Here is a 20,791-nt window from a genome sequence, read left to right as displayed (position 1 = left end):
GTTCTGTGCTCTTAACTACTCTAGGTTAAAGAACGTTGGGAGCCTTCAGGCCCTGGTTAGACAAGCATCTTTTGAGCTTGTGCTGCTGGCCAGTGCTGCTGACAGTGGTGAGAGGAGCCAGCAGTTGCCCAGGAGAACCCCCTCCACCCCTAATACCTCCCCTGGCCAGACAGTCCCATCATTAACCCAACTCCCAACCTGAGGATCCCTAAGGGATCACAGAGCATGCAGAATTGTATGCAAAACTACCCACGTGTCCAGATGTGTAAGAGCATCCCTAACCTAAACTGATTAAGAACCAGCGGCATTATTCACAATAGCCAAGAAAACCTACATGTTCACAAATGGATGAATGGTTAAAGAAAACATGTCATATATACAGTGGACTATTAGTCATTAGAGAGAGAGAAAGCCTGCCATTTGTGACAACATGGATGGAACTTGAGGGCATTATGCTAAGTGATGTAAGTCAGACAGGGAAGACACATACTGAATTCTACCACTTAATAGTAGAATCTAAAAAAGGCTAACTCAGGAAGAGTAGAATGGTAGTTGTTAAGGACTGACCGGAGCTCCATGTTGTGGTTTCCTTCTGAGGAGGCTTTGCTTAGAGCCACAGAGATTTGAAATGGGTAAGCTTCTCCCATAGTAAGTCTAGACCCAGGGAGGAAGGACCTCAAGGGTACTGTAGGAAAAGTAAGACTATGATCTGTGGCAACTGTGACCGAGGGAGCCAAGACTAGCAGTGCTGAGGAAAGTAAGTGAGAGAGGAAAGGGGTGAATTCCTACTCCCGGCCGTATGACTAGGGCCAGTTCCTTTCCCTTTCTGGACCTCTTTTGTGATCTAGGAACTGAGGACCTGGGATTAGGTCATCTTAAAATTCTAGTTCCCACCCTAACATCCTAATTTCCTAGCTTGAGAGCATGAACTAGCTCTGATCTTTGCATGATGCACTTGGAGGTATGAGGGGTGAACTACAGAGGGCTAGGGAGTGGCCGCCAGGGCCCACGTGGGTACAGGCAACTCTGCTGTGGAGAGAAAGCCCCTTTGCACCCCTCTGGCTCTCTCCTCTGGGTATGAATCTTGAAACCAACACACAGTGGGGCTGAATGTCTACTGGGACAAATCACTCTAAGCCCACCACACTGCTCCCAAACCAACAATGAGCAAATTTTCTTGGGCCTTACTGACATGAGCTCCCTTTTTGCCTCTCTTGCCTTTTCTTGGTGCTGACCACAAAAGCCCTTTCTTAGGTTCATTTTTTAAATGTTTAATATTTTAAGAACAGAAATAACATTAAAATAAATGTTTGTGGAGTATCAACATAATTTTTTTAAAATATTTTATTTATTCATTTGAGAGAGAGTACAAGCAGGGGGAGAAGGAGAAGCAGACTCCCCCCTGAGCTGGGAGCCTGACATGGGCCTCAATCCCAGGACCCTGAGATCATGACCTGAACTGAAGGAAGGTGCTTAACCATCTGAATCAACCAGGTGCCCCAACATACATTTTTTTTTTTTAAGTGCAAGCCCTGGGGTACCTGGGTGGCCCAGTTGGTTAGGCATCTGCCTTCGGCTCAGGCTGTGACCCCAGGGTCCTGGGATTGAGTTCTGCATCCAGCTCCTTGCTCGGCAGCGAGCTTACTTCTCCCTCTCCCTCTGTGGCTTCCCCTTGCTTGTGCTTTCTTTCTCAAATAAGTGAAATCTTTCCAAAAAAAAAAAAAAAAAAAAAAGTGCAAGCCCTATCTCCCAAGGCTTAAAGAGCAATTACCCAACTACAGTCCACTTTCCTGGATTTTCTGTTCTTTTTCTTCAGATTTTAACAACTGTGATATACAGTATCTTCTCCGAAATCTGTGATTGTCTTGGTAGCCCATTAACCATTCCCCTCCCTTTGGGAACCCACAGCCTTCTCTGGTGTCCTGCCCTCTCCAACTCAAAATAATAGTCAGTGTGAGCAGCAGGGAACAGCCAGACCATTCCTGCTGGTGCCAGAGAAAAAGTCCACACTTGCACCCATCCTCTCTGTTCAGAGAACTCCCATATCTTTCCAGTGAGTCACTGTGCTCAAGTTAGAGTGCTTTGGTTGCTTAATGCTAAATCTCTTTGAGGAGAACTTCCAGCATAGCTGACAGAGCCCAGGTTCCTGCCTCACCCTGTACATGCATTAGAGCTGAAGAAAAGCTCTTTGGTTTTCAAGGCCCATTGCCATCTGTTTTCCAAATGGGAGGGGAAGAGGAGCAGGAAACAGGCTGTTCTCAGAAACCTTGCTGACCTCCTGTGTTGTGTATGACTCTGTCCAGAAGCAATGTTCTTCACAGGGATCTATGACGGAGGACAGCTACTACTCTCTACCAGACATTGCACCACAGACAATACACCATCCTGTCCCAGACAAAGAAACTGAGGTGCAGGTTTGTTAAGCAATTTATTCAAGGTCTCCTGGTACTGAGTAGTAGAGCTATGTTTCTGCTGTGCCACGCTGCTCCTGGGAACAATCACTCTGCCTTCTAGGATATGCTGGGAATGACCAATGAGGTTTTTTAAACTTTGAAAATGCCTCTACTTCCAAATTTGTACCACACATACCAAAACGGACACTGAAAACTAGTGCTGCTTCTGATCATGGCTTCCACTTGGTCACTTGTGTTCTTATTAAGAGCAACTCTGACCTAACAAAAGTGCAGGTATTACAATTCCAAGAAACTGAAAACAGTTCATAAGAACATAAATGTTTCACAAAGCTTTATTTGTGGTTGCATCTACAGTTCTCATGTCAGTATATAGACAATCAGTTCAGTGCAGTGCTTCTAATATAAGTCATATAAAACTGTGGAACACAATGAAGAATAGTGCACTTGATATAAAAATAAATTACACTTTAAAAGCTACTGCAAAGCGTCACACATATAAAAAGTAAACAAAATAGTGAGGTCCTTTCAACTATCATATCCAGAAAAGAAAATATACTCACAAAAATAAGAAGAGCAAGGGGTCTGTACTAAAACACCTCCCTGATAAAAAGAAATTCTGGGAAGTGACTGAATTATTGTCTCAAGCAGCATGATGAAGAGACTCACGTATCCTACCTTAGAACTGGAAATAATTACAGCTTTACCAATATGCTAACACAGGAGACAGAGTTCGGCTCAGGACAAATTTCTATAATCCAAACAAACTTCCTCATCTCACTGAACGCTGACAGATAGGAAAAGATTCCAACTTTCTTCTGATCATTGAAAAACCAGAGTGTTTACATTTTTGAGAGGAAATAGGGACAAATAATAAAGAAATATACATTCTTCAGTCTGCAGAAGATTCCAGGCTTCGAAGCAACTGAAAGGCTGAGGGCAAGACTGATTAGAAATTGGTGAGGCCTCCCAAAGACTCTCAGAGCTGGGAGACCCAGGACTGTACCTTGTCCGTGTGCAAATGAGGATGGCAACGTCTAGAAATGTCAGGTGCCTCCACGTGACAGCTGCTGTTGCAGAACCTATGTGAGTATTCATCTGCCTCCCAGGGAGCCACGCTGCCACGCCACCAAGTGTGGACTTGGGAGTCGGCACCTGTCTTTGTAAATGCACAAAGACAGTGGAGTGGAGCACAGCCAGCCCATGCGCGTACTACTGTCTGTCCACTTGTGTGCTTCAGCAGTGCAGCTGAGCCATGAAGTACTACCTGTCTCTGCTCTTCACAGAAAACCTTTGCTCATCCCTGCTCTAAGTGGGAAGATAAGAGCTTTGCTTCTCAAGACCCTTACTTACAGAAAAAAATGGAAGATTTTTCTCAATGTAAGTGATGCCAAATAATTCTGCTCTAACAGAGTCTCTGAACTTTCATTCTGGAGCTTTTGCAAGAGAAGACAGGGGTGCTGGTTTTAGCCAGAATTGGGAAACCTAAGAGAACAAGCAGTCAAGATGCAAGCAACCACCCAAGGGCTTTCACCCTTAACTGCCCACAGAGCATCTGTGATTGTGCAAAAACAGATAAAGGTGAAGATAAACAGTAGGCTGTAAGAAATATTTTTAAACAGAATTTTTCTTAAAACAATATAAACATTTTAGGAAAACTGTTAATGGTATGTCTAAATTTATCAAGACCAAAGGAACCCAGTTATTGCTTTGTTCAGCAGTAAAAGGGCAAGCATGGAAGAACAATGAACCCCTCCAGAGTATATGAAGGTGATACTACCAACAACAGTTAAGAAGTAGGATCTCATTTATCATTTCACAAGTTTAAAAGAAGAGTCAAGGGCAGAAAGCTGAAACCTACCACTCTTATTTTAAACCATCATGCCAATTGTTCCTTCCCCTACCCAGGCTATCAAACGGCCTGATTTGAGGTTCCTCTCCTTTCCGCGCCCCCAAGGCCTGTAGCAGATGCTGACCATGTGGCACTGTACTAAGTGTTCCTGGGGCAGAGCACACGGGGAGCCGTGACACAGGGGCAGCAGCACCAACCCAGTCCTTGCAAGCCCCACAGACCCACGAGGCCTGGCAAGACAACAAAAGCCCTGCCACTCTCTCAATACCAGCCTCAAATCTGCTCCCAGTCACAAGTTCCATCATCACTGATCCTAATGAGTTACCACAATCAAATCTGGTACTAGAAAATCTGGGAAGAAAGTAACCACAGAGTAGCTGAGCCTGTGGCTAAAAGCCTTCTGTTATTTGTTGCCAATCTGGCTCTGTTATCTCAGCTATAAATCACCTCCAAACTACCTTCAAAGGGAAGAATGCTAACAGCTTTCTAGCTGGAGCCCTCAAATCAACTATTGTTCTTGTTCTCTTTTAAAACGAGTTCTCATTACTTCGGACTCAATTAAATGTTGCCAATATTTCTTTTTAGCTACACTTACTAAGGTGCATGGGAACCTCACTCTAGAGAAAAACTTCCTGTCCAACTAGCTGTCGTTTTCAACAGGCAGTAAAGTTCTTTCATCTCATCTGAGGATCAGAACTTTAGTTAACCAGATGATTCTCGGATGTGCAGGTGGGTTTTAATCTTCATAGGGGAGGACTATGCCCTGAAGGTCAACAGCGGGTCATGCCACCAGAGCTGTCCCTCCTCCCACTTCGATGTAACCGACCTGCCTTCTTATGCACTATTATCTCAAATCTCACTCTGCTCACATTCTTTACTGACGCACATATATCAACTTCTCTCTCATCACAGGGAGAGACTTTTCCCATCCCTCTCAGACACATTCACCAGATATTGTGAGCCTTGCCATTCTCTCCCCTCCACTCTCAGATGAGCAAGAACAAGATCAGTGTGACAGCAGCTCTGGGGAAGGCACCAGCAGCAGTCATGACAGGGAAGTTATACGTGACCAGTATCTAAACTGCGTGGGCTAATTCATCATTAAAATATTAATTTCCATGTTCACCAGTTTGTGTCAGGACAAAAGACAATATTTCTTCCTTTTAGCCTGAGATTAAAGTAAATTTTAAGAAAGTCCTTTTCAATATGCCAACTGGCAAGAATATAGGTACCCAAAGACACAAAGGTTATAGAATATATTCGGCAACTTATTCTTAAATTGTAAAAAGTTTAAAATAAGGATGGTGCTACTTCCTAAACTGGACGGGAAGTTTAGGCCTTCCAAGCTAGTAATACCTTAGCTGCTCTGTGGTTAGATGCACAACTTCAACCTTCCAGTACATCTAGAATTGTCAGCACCCTGATAATTTGGATGCCCAGTCCCGCATGTTTTGGGTCAGGCCCCTGGTCAAGTCCTTGGTTCTGGGTGTCACTTACAGCTGTGAGAAAATTTGTTTTACAATTAAGAATTGGCAAGAGTTCCACCAATGAAATTCACAAGCTCAGCACAATGGCTAAGGGGAAGCAGCCAGCAAGAAGTGCCAATTTTCTTTCCTTCAGCAAAGTTGTTCTGTGCAAAAGTGGTTTCCAAACTCTACAGCTCCCTGGGAAACAGCACAAGATTAAAATTCCTGAACTTTCCAGACACTAATGTGTGTTTGCCTAGCACATGACTATGCTACAGGGAACTTCCACAGGACAGTCCAAACCATGGAGTTTTAAATATCACACAACTGGATGTTCTCTTGTGCTGAGCAACATAAATTAACACCCAGTTATATACATAATACAGGGCATAAAACTAAACATCAAATTCGAGGAGGTATGGTTTGACACCAATCCTTGATCACAGGGATTAACAACAATGATACCAATATGGTTTCTACCTCATCCTCATTTCCAACAGCAACTGCAGTTTACCTCCTGCATTCTGAATTTTTAAAGCTAAAACAAGTGTTCTTCTGGAAGTCAGGATTGCAAGAGGTTATTTTTATACTCTTCTTCATTTTCTATATGCAAATGTGCTACTTTTACATACAGTTTTTTTTTATACCCAAAGTGATTAGGAATTAGAGACATTTTAAAATTAACACAAAATTCCTAATGTAAGGTGAGATACCAGTTCTTACAGTACGCTAAGTACAGTTTCAGAATGGGTGTTCAAGAAACAAAACCCCCTCAACTCCCAATTGCCTATTTCTGTCTTGGTATTTTGGTTTTGTTTTGTTTTGTTTAGTTTATAAATTCTAAACTGATTCAGCTTACATTAAAAGGAAATGAAGTCTATATCCAAATCAGTGCCAGTGTGGAGAAGTGACTGTTGTCTCCATCCAGCTGAAAAGTTAGAGAGTATGTGTTTGGTGCATGTGAGGGCTTCCTGTGGGGAAGCAAGGCTTAAAAAAAACAAAACAAAACAAAACCAACAAACCAGGATGCAAAATATGCACAACTGATTTCTCTGTATTCTTTTCAAGGTTTACCTTACCTTAACATAAACTTAGGAGTACTAAGATAGCCAGTAAGAAGCCAAAAGTATAGGAGACACCTGAAAACGTTCTGTACTCTAAACTTCTCTTAGTACTGTAGTAATTACAAACACTGAGGCCTCAAACTACCTACAAGGTGTCCTCATTAATTTCCTAAATTCCTGATTTCCAGTACTGCATGGATAAGGGGAACTTCGCTAACAGGCATTCAGATCAAGGATACTCATCCTGATACTAGAGAGAGAACAACATTCAAAAGGCTATTACTGACTACCAAGACAGCCTGGTTATGGAGGGGTTATGAACAATTATAACCACTAGATGGAGCCAAGAGTTCGAAGAAACAACAGGGAAAAATAATTGCCTTGTTTCAGAATATACAACTTAAATACAATTATAGAAAGTAAAGACCAGATGCCCTCATTCGGGCAAATATGTAGTGTAATTAAACCTTTCCAGCTGGACGGAAAATGTTTTTCATTGAGTTGAAGTCAAATTTGGGTGAGCTTTTTTACTCACAAGTAAGGACAAGCTCCTGAATTTGAACATTCCAACAGAAATGGATTCAAGGACGGACAGCTGCAGAACGCTGAATATTCCAGTTACAGGTGAGAAGGAGCCAGTCCCTCAGAGCTCAGTTGTCAGTAAACACTTTTGCTTCATGACTGTTTCTTCTGCCAGTGTTGGAAGAGAGCTGAAAGGAAGAAAGAAGGGATAATTATTCAGTGAAACCACTGTGGTGGGAGCAATGTGCATTTCTTCGCCAGTGCTAAGTGGAGCACGTTGAGAGTCAAGTACAGACCTAAATGACTATGCAACACCTAATTTAGCAATGAGATATTTACAGAAGGAAATTTTCTAGATAAATGATACTTATTTCATCTTGAAATGAAATCTAGAATATATCAATTTCCCCTACTGCCTTGAATAAAACATACCAAACACTTAATCATTTCTTAATGTCAGGGTTATTATTATGAATGGCAAGAACAGTACTGTGGTGAGCATGACAGTAAATCTGCTCAAGATATACCAAGGTCAGTGGGAACACTGTTCTGTGCTTTACACAGATAGTCCCAGATGGCTGTGGCTGAGTTCCCACCTAGTTAATCTGCTTTGTCAGTTATGTGAAAAATAAAAGGATGTGGGCTTTGCATGAGCACCCAAGAGTCTCTGCCATAGCTGAAGAGCATGAACGGAGGCAAAGAGGTAACATCATCTATCTTGGTTTCATTAAAACTTAGTATCAAAATATGTAGTACAAAGGACAGAATTTAACATGTCAAAACTACGAACAAGCTTGATAGTTGAAACAGCAGTCATGTGTAATAGCCCTCTCCATTTCTACTACATAAAGACAAATACTTTCAACAGTTGTTTTTTGTTTTTGTTTTTGTTTCCGGCATTTTCTTTCACTTTTCTGTATCTCTGTTTCTTCAAGTGTTGTCTCTGGGATTTGTTATAAATGCAAATTCTTAGGCACCACCCCAGACAAACTGAATAATAGGCTCTGAGGATAGGAACCAGTAAGCTGTGTTTGTTTTAAAGATTTATTTATTTTAGAAAGCGCATGCACAGTGCATGTGCATGAGTGAGAGAGGCAGAGGGAAAGGGAGAAAGAATCTCAAGAAGACTCAGCCACTGAGTGATGAGTGTGGAGCCCAACGCTGGGCTCAGGCTCATAATTCTGAGATCACGACCTGAGCTGAAACCAAGAGTTGGATCCTCAACCAACTGCACCACCCAGGACCCCCTAAGCTGTGTTTTAACAAGCTCTCCAGGTGATTCTGATGTACAACTAGCAAAAGTCCAGGGGCCTATTTCCACAGTGACTTCCTGCCATGGACTATAAAAGCTTACCACTCTTAGAGCCCACTCACCCGCTCCTTAATCCTTCCTTCCCACCTTTTCAACACAGTTAAATGAACAATTTTCATGATGTTAATATTCAGTGTTTGTTGTAATTATGCAAATATTTTCACAACTAATATAAGCATATTATAGTTTTTCTTATATAATTTGCTCTTCCTGGATTGAAGAACTGCTTCCTTTTTTTCACTGTTTGTTCCATTTTCTGTACTTATTCCATGGTTAAGCTTGCAGCTAGAACCATGGGCCTCACCATAGTACATTCAGACGTGTCATTTAATTTTTCAAAAACTGGGGTAGGCCACATATTTGTGTTTTTTTCTTGGCAATATCCTTCTTGTAACTCTGTACCCCTTCTTCAAATCTGTACAGAATGGTTCCTAGACCGGTGGGGCAGCTGCTGCCTCAGAACTTTCTTCTACCTTCCTCCTGGTCAGTTCCTATACCTGTTTCCTGGGTCCTGTGTCTTCCTCCTTGGATAATCACCTTGTTTTAATGAAACACATCCTCCAGTAGGTAAATGCCTGAGTAAAACCGCATGGTAAGTATATATTTTAGAGAAACTCCAGGTCTACTCATTCTAATCTCACACTTACCTGACAGTCTGGACATCTAGATAAAAAATAATTTTCCTCCAGAATTCTGAAGGCATTGTCCCATTAACTTCCTGCTTTCAGGAAGTTCATTCTGATTACCAATCCTTTCATGTAATCTTTTTTTACCTCCCTCTCTGAAGTCTTACATATCCTTTCTTAACTCTGATATTCTGAAATTTTATGATGGTCCTTGGCGTTGTCTATTTTCATTCTTTGTGCTGGGTACTCAGGCCCACTCAATCTAAAAACACAAGTACTTTTTGGTGCCTGGGTACCTCAGTCGTTTAAGTGTTTGCCTTGGCTCAGGTCATGATGTCGGGATCCTGGGATCAGGCCCATATTAGGCTCCCTGCTCAATGGGGAGTCTGCTTTTCCCTCTCCCCCAGCTCATGCTCTGTCTCTCAAATAAATAAAATCTTAACAAAACAAAACAAAACAAAACTGAAGTACTTCTGAGAAATCTCAATTCCTCTGACAATCTTATTTATTCTTCTTTCTGGATTTTCAATAATTCATATATATTGGGCTGCCTGGACCAATTCTCCATTCTCTTCTGTCCCAGTTTTCATCTTATTCTTCTACTTTTTTGGGAGATTTCCTCAACCTTATCTTCGACACATTCTTTGGATTTTACTCTTAACATGGTTAATAATTTCTAAGAACACTGGGGATTCTGTTTCTTTCCTTTTTCATTTCCTGTTAGTGTTGCAGGGATACAGCATCTCCTCTCTCATGAAACTATCATTTGTGAAGTTTCTGATGCTCATGCTCTCTTCTGTCCTCCCTGCTTCTTTTTCAGCTTACTGGTTTCAGGTTTTCCTCACCCTTCTGGAAATCTTTGGCTCTCTTCACACTTATGAGGAAAGCACCTATTCATATTTAAAAGTGAAGCACTGGACTACCATTTGGAAACTGTACATACCAGAGAAACTCATTAACAAATGGGCTTGTGGTAGTTGCAGAGGACTCCACAAAACTGTGTCTAGACTTTAGACCCACAGAAAATGAGATTATAAATGTGTGTTGTTTTAAGATGCTAAATATGTGGCAATTTGCTACACAACAAACTAATAAACATAATTATGTTTACACAATTATCTATATTGCTATTTATGTAGTTGACTATTAATGGGGTTTTGGAAAGTTTTCAGCTTGGGCTATTATGAATACAGCTTCTATAAACATTCTTTTACATGTCCTCTGATAGACATTTATTTATATTTCTACTGGTATGTATATAATAGAATCACTGAGTCGCTGAGTATGTTCAGCTTTAGTAGATACTGCCAAACCTATCTCCAACATGGTAATTCCAATTTAAAAAGTTCCAGTTGTCCCATACCTTCACCAACACTTGATACTAGGTGTCTTTTTCACTTCAGCAATTCTGGTAATAGACAGTGGTCATTACATGGTGGTTTGAATCGGTATTCCTCAATGACTAGTCAAGTTGCACACTGTCACATATGCTAATTGACCACCTGGATATCCCCTTCTGAATTGCCTTTTCAAGTCTTGCCAATTTTTCTATTTATCTGTTTTTTTCTTATTGATTTATAAGAGATTTATATATTCTAGACATATAAAAGATTCTTTCCTTTGTCAAAGAAAGATAGATGGAGATCAATGGGGAGGGGGGAGGAGGGAGGAAGTGCAAGTATTTTCTCTCTCTCTCTGGTTTCCCTTTTTGAGATCTTGAAATCATTTCTTTTAATGAACAGAAGTTCTTGATATAATCCAAGTTATTGATTTTTTCCCATTATTTAAGCTTTTGACCTATTTAAAAAATATTTCCTGATCTCCAGAATGTTGGCTTATATTTTCTTCTAAAAGCTTTATTATCTGATGTTTCACATTTAGATCTGCAAGCAATCTAGAATGGATTTTTGTGTATGGTCTGAGGTTGGGTCAAAATTCATCTTTTCCCATGTGGGTATTTAATTTGTCCAGCTGATTTACTAAAAAGCCATCCTTTCCCCAAAGCACCACACCATCCCTTTTTCACAAATCAGGTAACTGTTTATGGGTGAGTTTGTTTCTAGACCCTATTCTATTCCCCAGATTCATTTATCTTTTTTTTTTTTTTAAGTATGATTGACATTTAACATTATATTAGTTTCAGGTGCACTACTTCTACCTGTCCTTTTTGATCTCTTTAATTCCTCTATGACTATTTTGTTCTGGGAAGAAATGTCGACAATCTCTTCTTTCATCTGTAATTTTTAATTTAGAAGTCCTAAGAACTCATAGTTTGTTGTGTAAACTCAATTACAAAGCATTATCGCCTGGTTCTTTGCACATAATCTTTATTTTTACAGTGGCAATTACTAGGCATATAAATGGTTAGAAAAATAACCTATTAAAACTGTACACAGTGCTATTTGACAACTATATATGATTTCCCTATGGCAAATCCCATGCCTCTTTTGTTCACTGCTATCTTCAGTGCTGCCAAACCAGATAACATCAATGCCTGGTACATAACAGACATTCAATAAGTGTTTGCTGAGTGAGTGATTATATTACTTTGAAGACTGTGAAGATAAGAGAACAACTTTAAAATGAAACTATCAATTCCTCTCAAGTTAATCAGCTCAAATAATTTTTCTAATTAATGAGGACACTTCTTTAATTAGGAAAGCATCTACTTTGACTGACCTACACTCTCAACACCAGGAGGATGTGAGAAACAGACATCGCCAGGAAAAGTCTGAGGTGAGAATGAAGGCAGCTGTACATCTTTTGCAAAATATATACAGTTTGGGTCCTAACAATGAAGAGTTGAAGAACTACACGCCAGACAAAAGGTTTTTTTGAATCTAGCTTCTGTTTGTGGCAAGCAATATGTTGAAATGAACTTGTAACAGGTATCGGTAAAAGGTGTCTCACTCAGAGTCCTCATCTTGGGAATCTCCAACCTCACTCTTATCTGTAACTCTTCACCTTATAGATGGACAACGTAATAGTAAAAAATGAAAGGAAAAGACATAAATGAGTTTTAATATACATTTTTAAAGATAAGCCTGTTAATATGTTAACATTTATGAAGACTTCATAAAAATAAATAAGGGTTACCTCATGGTTTTGTAGAAAATTGTATAGACAAGAAAACAGAAAAAACACTATTCTAAATAGGGAAAAAATTTATCCAGTTTCAATTAAGTTCAGTTAAAGAAGAACTGATAATACTGCTATAAATATATTAATTTTATTATTTTTTCCTCCTAACAGATGCCTAAGAACTGCAATGGAGAAATAATTTCCTCACCTGGTCACAGCATCCACCAAGAATGGTGCTGGGGGAGAAATCAGCGAGATCACTTCTCTGTTACCATGTCCCTCCTTCCCTGCCAAGGGTGGTCCACTTCCTGCCAGTCCACTGGAAAGGACACCGCTCTGCTGAGGGAGACAGACACACCTGAGCAGAGGTGACAACACCGGCTCGGGCATCAGCAGTTCAGCTCCAAGCTACCTTCCCTAATGATTATGGTAATAAATAAGAGGATTTTGATGGTCATGGGCTGTTTTGGTTTGTTTTTTAACATACTCCACCTTAGATTTTTATTTTTGTTTTCATCAGCAGCATTAAGCCTTTACAAACAGAAACACTAAATCACTAGTTTGAAGCCATTAAGTTCAGTAAACAGAACTTTGGGAATGAACGCACATTTTTAAGGAAAAACAGATTCTGGTAATCCTTTAGGCCTTACTCTGAAAGGGTAACCAAATAAAAACTGCAAATATCATTAACTTACTGGTACAATCCACCGTGGTGTGATCATGGATGTTGAAGATACCTAAAATAAAAAATTTTATATATGTGTTTACTTTTAGGGAAGACTTGTTTTCATAATCATGCTCACAATGTTTTCTTCTCCTGAATGTACTATAGAGGAAGACAGTTCTTAATGGCTCCCCGAGGTGACATGCACTTTGAATCCAAGATCCTCTTCTACAACACATATGTCATACTCACCACTTAAGAAACTGTTATAATTTTAAGAATCTCTTTAATTTAAAAATGTTCTACTCCAAGAAAGCTACTACTACTTTCAGTTCCATATTAATAGGACTTCCCCCACCCCCCAAACCCAGCACCCAGTTTAACATTTTATTTTCTGACATTTCAGTTCATTATAAATAATCATAGCCTTCTTGGTAGCATCCTGAACAATGCATTGGGACTAATCCAAATGAAGAGCACAAAGAAAGTACATAGAAAAAAAAATCTGTTTATATACAGGTCATTCTCTAATTATCATTCATGCATATAGAAACACTCATATTGCTCCTGACTAATTGGGAAGGACCTAGAAATAATGAGAATAGTAAAGTATAGCACTTATATTGGGAGGGTTATAATGACAAAGTTTAAGAATAGAAACAGAAGTCTTGAATGAGAAAAATACTGTAGTCTTAGCTAAGAACACAAATTATTATAAATATATCAATTCTTTCCCCAAATAAACTTATGCATTTAATGCATTTACAAATAAAAATCCAAAGGATTTTTGGAGGGGTGGCACCAGAAAAAGTTATTCTAAAAATCTTCTGAAAGAATTAACAAGCAAAAATTTAAAAACAGCTACATAAAATGCTTGGCAGGCCTTACTCTGTATCAAAATCAATAAAAAAGCTAAAGTTATTAGTAGAGTGTTGTATTTCTAATAACAGAGAAATCTGTTAAGTGTAACAGAAAGGAGAGTCAATATGCAGAATCTAAAATATGTGATATTCTAGATTTTGATTTAAAACAAAAGCAGCATTCTAAATTTGCAGGAAGGGAAAACATATCAGTGATATAAAAAAGTTGTTTAGGGGCGCCTGGGTGGCTCAGTGGTTTAAAGCCCCTGCCTTCGGCTCAGGTCATGATCCCAGAGTCCTGGGATCGAGTCCCACATCTAGCTCTCTGCTCAGCAGACAGCCTGCTTCCCCCGCCCCTGCCTGCCTCTCTGCCTACTTGTGATCTCTGTCATATAAATAAAATCTTTAAAAAATAAAAAAAATTAAAAAGTTTTATCAATGGTTTTCATCACCGTTTCCACTTACGATAGAGTGCACATGGAATAAGGTTCTGAGTTAGGCCCCAGGAAGTCCTTCTCTGGGCTTTAGGCCATCTTGCATTAATCTCTGAAGTTACTTCTTTTATCTTTATAAAGGATTATCATGGCTCAACACTGACACTATCCCCTTTGTCTTCTGCCTGCTCACTTTTCCAGGCTAATGATCCTTTTCCTTTGGTAAAGTTTCTATTTACTGATCTGAGCTAGTGGTTACCAAAAGGTGGTTCCCAGACCACATCTGCATTACCAGGAACATGTTAGAAATGCAACTTCTCAGGCCTTAACTACCAACAGCCCCCGACCACCACCACCAAATCACAAACTCTGAAGGTGGAGCCTGGCAATCCGTGTTTTAATACACTCTCCAGGTGATTCTGATACACACCCAAGTTTAAAAACTAATGATCTAAGCAAACATTCAGGTCAGAGAAAGTACCATCTGTACTTCCAAGTCTTCAAAATGACATCTGGTTGCCACAGCAATTCTTGTCATATTACTCATAACACACTGAATTTGTACATCCTTCATCTCAACTGTACAGTAAGTCTCTGGAGGGAAAGCATTGTTTCTTATTTGTATTATAATTTGGTCACAGTACCCAACACACACTATCTCCTATACTGCAGTAACAAGCCATACTTTCAATGCCAACCACTCTTATGCTCTATGTCCTTATTGTTTCAAATTCTTTTTATGTTTATCCCCATATACTTCCTTACATTACTTAATACAGTGTTGGATTACAAACAGGCTTACAGTAACATGTGATTACTATACAATGACACATAAATTTAAACTGGTGAAATTTTAATAGAAAGGCAAGGCTAAGTGGTTACTGAAATATGACCTCTTAAATGAACAGTTTTACTATATGGTTAAAAAGGCAAAAATTGGAATGTAGCAGGAATATTTTTCAAAATAGAAATTCCTTTCCAACTTGCTGTTTTAAAGCCATTTACCTGAGGGGGGACTGTGTGGTCCATTAGATTCTCAGTTAGAGATAAGAGCAAGGCATCCAATTCATCTGTGGCATCCTATGAATGATAAAATATTTATAGCTGTTAATATTTATAGCTGTTAAATGACTCATTAATCATCAAACTAAATTTTTTCCATATCCTCTCAACTTATATTTCTGACCCAGCCTTTGTTGATATTAACCTTTAAACAAACAGGGATGGATACTCAGGAATCATCGTTATTATAGTGATTCCACTTTGCTTGGAGGGGAACCTAGACCAAAACCAGAAGTTGAGAAAGCTAGTGTTATGGGGGGCACCTGGGTGGCTCAGTCAGTTAAGTGTCTGCCTTCAGCTTTGGTTATGATCTCAGGATCCTGGGACCGAGTCCCACACTGAGCTCCCTGTTTGGTGGAGAGTCTGCTTCTCCCTCTGCCTCTGGCCCTCTGCCCAACTTATGCCCTCTCTCTCTCAAATAAATAAAATCTTAAAAAAAAAAAAAAAAACAGTGTTATGGGAATTTTCATAGCACTACTCTTTTTGATGAGACAAAACTCAGGTAGGGTTAAGACTACTCTGGCTTGGGGTGCCTAGGTGGCTCAGTTGGTTAAGTGTCCATCTGCCTTCTGCTCAGGTCATGATCCCAAGGTCGTGGGATGGAGACCCACATCAGGCTCCCTGCTCCGTGGGAAGCCCTGCTTCTCCCTCTCCCTTCAACTGCTGCTCCCCCTTGCTTGTGTTCTCTCTCTCCCTCTCTCTCTCTCTGTCAAATAAATAATAAATAAAATCTTAAAAAAAAAAAAAAAAAAAAAAGGACTGTTCTGCCTCTTAGCTCTTAGACTAGAAGAGAGAGATAAAAGTTTCAGCACAGGAGACAGTAAGTAAAGAAGATGCCTAAATTCTGAAGACCTTTTTATCCAGAGGTACCGGTACTTCACTGTTTGAAAAAGAGTACAATATAAACTTCCCCCATAAATATTAATCAATACTTTTTAAATAGTATTTGAAGCACCTAACGGAAGATGGGTCTCTGTATTACAGAAAAAGAAAGAGAGAGAGAGAGAGAAGGTAGGTAGGTAGGAATATTTAAAGATAATAAAAGATAAAATTCCAAACTGGAAATAGAAAAATTAAGTATCTAGGGTGTAGTAAACATAACAAAAAAGGCCCTTCATTTATACAGTCCTATTTCTATCTATTTGTCTTCAGGCTGTGGTCAATCTCCTATTTATGTCTCAACATTCCACTTAATTTTAATCCTAGGTAGGAAAAAATTGTTCTAAAAAAAAAAAATTGTCTCTCCCTTCTCACATCTCCCTCCTCTTCTGCCACCACCTCCCACCTGTGACCTGAGTGCCCCCAAACAGCATGTATATATCTCTCCCATAATGTATTAAAATTCACTCTCTCAATGGAATGTAAGCATTCTGAAAAAAGAGTCCATGTTTAGCCTTTGAATTTTTGAGACTAGCATGCTATCTGGTACATATTATAATATGCAACAAATCTCTGAATTAAATGACCTGCTCTGTTCTAAAAAAAATTCAGATTTCACTTAGTTTTCAATGATCAAAGATGTCAATGTGTCTTTTTAGGATTTTAATTAGCAGAAAAGAAGCTCCTGACTGAAGATATTTTAAGTTGGATTTTTTTAAACCCAAAAGTCTGAAAAATTATACACCTAAATCTCAATTAGAAGTCTTTGGATAGCAGGAATACGGGTGATTCCTAACTTCTTTTTATGAAATATTTGACAAATTACTACAGTTAATGCATTTATGTGGTTAAAGAGCAAAATGGTAAATGTTCATTTATAAGGGTAATTTTTCATTTAACTTGCAAATTAAAACATTCAATGGGCAATGAACTAGATTTCTATGATTTCTGGACTTGTAAGGGCATGACCAGGGGCAGAAAAGCAGGGGCTATGACGAGCTGGTTATACTACACAATGATAGGGTGCTCGTGTTTCAAGCAATCATTATTTATTTAGTGCCTACTACGTGTCATCTAGTGTTTGAGACATTAGGGAGGTATAGCCAGCATCAAAAAATGAAAAATACAAACATCACCTAAAACAAAAAGACCAACAACTAACAGAAAAACTGAAGAAGCCCTGAGATACTCTTGTGAAAGATTCTGACAATGGGAGTCTCTCCAGAGAACTGAAACTCAATGCTTTTCTTACAGTTTAAGTTCTGGTGTCAGTCAGAAATCACCAACATCTGTGGTTATACCACAGGACTCAATTCAATATGGTCTTTGCAGAAACTTTCAAAGCCAAGTGTCCATTACCTTAAGAACAGAACCATTTGCTGCAGGTGTGGTATGCATCAGAGCAAGAGAATCTTCAGGGAAGGGCACATTATTCTCATTTAATACAGCACTGGAAGAAAAAGATAAACTCACATCATGGAGCACCTATACAGGCATAGGGAACATGTTTGAAGAAAGGACTTCAGAAAGAAGAGCAGTAATTCATGTAGAGGAAAAAGAAATGACAATCTGTGAGGAGCATAACAGCAGTTAGTGTTGCATTCATATGTGAGACCCTTCTCCACCCACCATGTTAACAGTTTTCATATCCACACCAGGTTCATTCACAGATAGATCAAAATGGTAGAGTATTTTGCTTCTCTACTAAATCTCACTGAAAGTTCAGAAAAGATTTATTTTAAAAAGAAAAATACACAAACAAGATAGATCAAATTGAATGATTTTTTAAAGGCTGTCATCAAATACATGAATGGGAAAGCTCAGTGGACTAAAAACTACCCAGAATACCTGAGATATGGGAGAATAGTCAGAAAACCATAGGAAAAAGCCACCATCTAATGACACAGGCTAGACACCCTGCTGTAGAAGGCAGAAGCAATACCTAGAGTGGTCCAGATAGTACAACACGACTAGCCAGGTGAGAGGTATATGCCAGAGAATCTGTTACTAGGCCTGCCAGCAGGAATCACAACAGTGTCTAATCCCAGGTAAGCATAACAGGAACAGAAGCAGTTTCACAGATGGCTTCAACACTGGGGAGGAAACGGGGGGAATCTAGAGCCAAAAGGCCATCATTCGCCAAGGTAACACATCAAGTAGGAAATCCCAGTCTCTCCTAATACTGCTGAAAAGTGTGTAATTAGGAGCAGGTCCTGAAGCCTACAAGAATAAGAAAAAATGAGAAATACATCCTAGATTGAAAAAGTGAGACATACTTAGTGAGGTGGAAGCTAGGACCCATAACAATGAAGCAAAAAGAGGCAAAGAGATAAAAAATAAGAAGGGATAGTTATGAGAAACAGAAATGATCACGATGTTTCAACTAATGGATACCTGACATTCAAAAAGGTAATGGCTTATGATTTTCCTGAACTAAAAAAAGACCCATATACATCTTCAGATTGAAAGACCACCTTGAATACTAAAATTATTTTTTTAAAAAACCTATTCTTAGATAGTAATGAAAATGCAGAACTTGAAGAATAAGCAGTAAAATGTAAAAGAGAGAAAAAATAACTTTGTGCTTCAGAAAGAAGCAACAGCTCAGAGGAAAGGACTCAATATAAAAAAAAGTGAACAATAAAAGGAGTGAAATATTTCTTACAACAATTTCTCCCAACCCTTCAAGAAAAGATGTATGTATACAATTTACACTTCTGCAAAAAACAGGAAGAAGGAGATGAAAAGCTTCTGCAGCCATTCTGCTCAGTCATGACCCAGGAATTTCACTCCCAGGTATACACCCTAAAAAAATCCTCACAACATGTATAAGGAAGAACATGTACAACACTAATTTGGAACAACACAGCCCATTAATAAAAGAATGAATAAACTGTGACTGACTTATGTAGTTAACATAAGGGAATATGGATTTTTAAAAAATTCAGATACATCAAAACAAAAAAACACTGAATTATATACTTCCAATGGTGAATCACACAGTATTTAAATTTTATCCCAATAAAGCTGTTAATACAAAAATAAATGATCTGAATAGATGTTTCTCCAAAGTAGAAAAGACATTCAACATTCATCAACTCAATCTCATTTTGGTAAATGAAAATCAAAACCACAATGAGACACGCTTCATACTCTCTAGGATGGCTGTAATTTTAAACATGGAGAATAATGAGCATTGGAAAGGATGTGGAGAAACTGGTACCCACATACATTGCTGGTGGGAACTGAAACTGCTGTAGCTGTTTCGGAAGACAGTCTGGCAATTCCTCAAAAAGTTAAACACAGAGTTACTACGTGATTAACTCAGCAATCACCTCCTGGGTATATAGAGAATTGAAATCATGTCTACAAAAATTCTTGTATGTGAATGTTCATAGCATAGCATAACAGTCAAAAAGTGGGAACAACAGAAATGTCCATCAATTCATGTAAGGATAAACAAAATGTGGAATACCTAATATAATGGAATATTATTCAGCCCTAAAGAGAAGTACAAATACATGATACAATATGGATCAACCATGAAAATATTATGTTAAATGAAAGTAGTCAGATATGAAAGCCCACATATTATGTGATTCCACTGATATGAACTGTCTATAGAGTAGGCAAATCTAATATATGGAGAGATTGCAATGGGTGTAATGTTTCTTTTAGAGGATATAGATATTATGGAATTAGACAGTGGTAATGGTACAAAACTCTGTCAGTATACTAAAAAGCACTGAATTGTATACTTATAAAGGGAAAACATTATGGTATGGGAATTACAACTCAATAAAAAAGATAAAGATGGTCTAAAATCAACTACAGCAAAATGTAGTATTGTATGATATTACAAAGCTTGCAAGATATTACAAAGCTTGATATTTGGTAAACAGCCAATATATAATCTCCGCAGTTTCCGCTGTGCCTGAAATATTTCCTTTTTCAAAAGGGGGTACAGTAGGGGCACCTGGATGGCTCAGTCAGTTAAGCAGCTGCCTTCAACTCAGATCATGATCCTAGGGTCCTGGGATTGAGCCCCAAAAAGGGCTCCCTGCCCAGCAGGGAGCCTACTTATCCCTCTGCTCCTCCTGCTTGTGCTCTCTCTAGTTCTCTCTCAAATAAATAAATAAAATTTATTAATTAAAAAAAGGGGGTACAGTGATTTCTTAAAAGTGTTGTATGGCACAGGAACAAAACAGACAACAGAAAAGTAAAAGGTCCAGAAACAGACCCAAGTTTTAACAAGAACTTAATATATTTCAGGGGTGCCTGGGTGGCTGAGTGGGTTAAGCCTCTGCCTTCAGGTCAGGTCATGATCTCAGGGTCCTCCGACTGAGCTCCGCATTAGGCTCTCTGCTTAGCAAGGAGCCTGCTTCCCCTCTCTCTGCCTGCCTCTCGGCCTACTCGTGATTTCTCTGTTAGAAAGAAAGAAAGAATACATTTCAAGTCCTATGGGGAAACATCAATAGCCATTTAGAAAAGCAAATCCAGAAGTTGAGGTACATTCTAGGTTCTTTCCAGCTTTAAGAGGTCGATGAACTGGGCAGGC

At 39.1% G+C, this 20,791-nt stretch overlaps 1 protein-coding gene across 4 annotated transcripts in view; it reads right to left on the bottom strand.

The window, feature by feature from the left end:
• Nucleotides 1-2,728: 2,728 nt before the first annotated feature.
• EPB41L5 (erythrocyte membrane protein band 4.1 like 5) overlaps nt 2,729-20,791 on the bottom strand; it is a 140,274-nt gene continuing 122,211 nt past the window's right edge. For 3 of the 4 annotated variants that reach the window (XM_044242630.1, XM_044242634.1, XM_044242631.1), the window contains 5 exons: nt 17,593-17,683; nt 15,298-15,372; nt 13,030-13,071; nt 12,543-12,673; nt 2,729-7,503 (listed from right to left, as the gene is read on the bottom strand). In XM_044242630.1, coding sequence (XP_044098565.1) covers nt 7,437-7,503; nt 12,543-12,673; nt 13,030-13,071; nt 15,298-15,372; nt 17,593-17,683 — 406 coding nt within the window. In that variant the 3' untranslated portion in view covers nt 2,729-7,436. The remainder of the gene's footprint in view (nt 7,504-12,542; nt 12,674-13,029; nt 13,072-15,297; nt 15,373-17,592; nt 17,684-20,791) is intronic. The other variant, XM_044242632.1, reaches the window with a different exon arrangement.

The sequence above is a fragment of the Neovison vison genome, chromosome 3 (genome assembly GCF_020171115.1).
Source record: "Neovison vison isolate M4711 chromosome 3, ASM_NN_V1, whole genome shotgun sequence".
Lineage (NCBI taxonomy): Eukaryota > Metazoa > Chordata > Mammalia > Carnivora > Mustelidae > Neogale > Neogale vison.
This window is presented reverse-complemented; position numbering and strand designations above follow the sequence as displayed.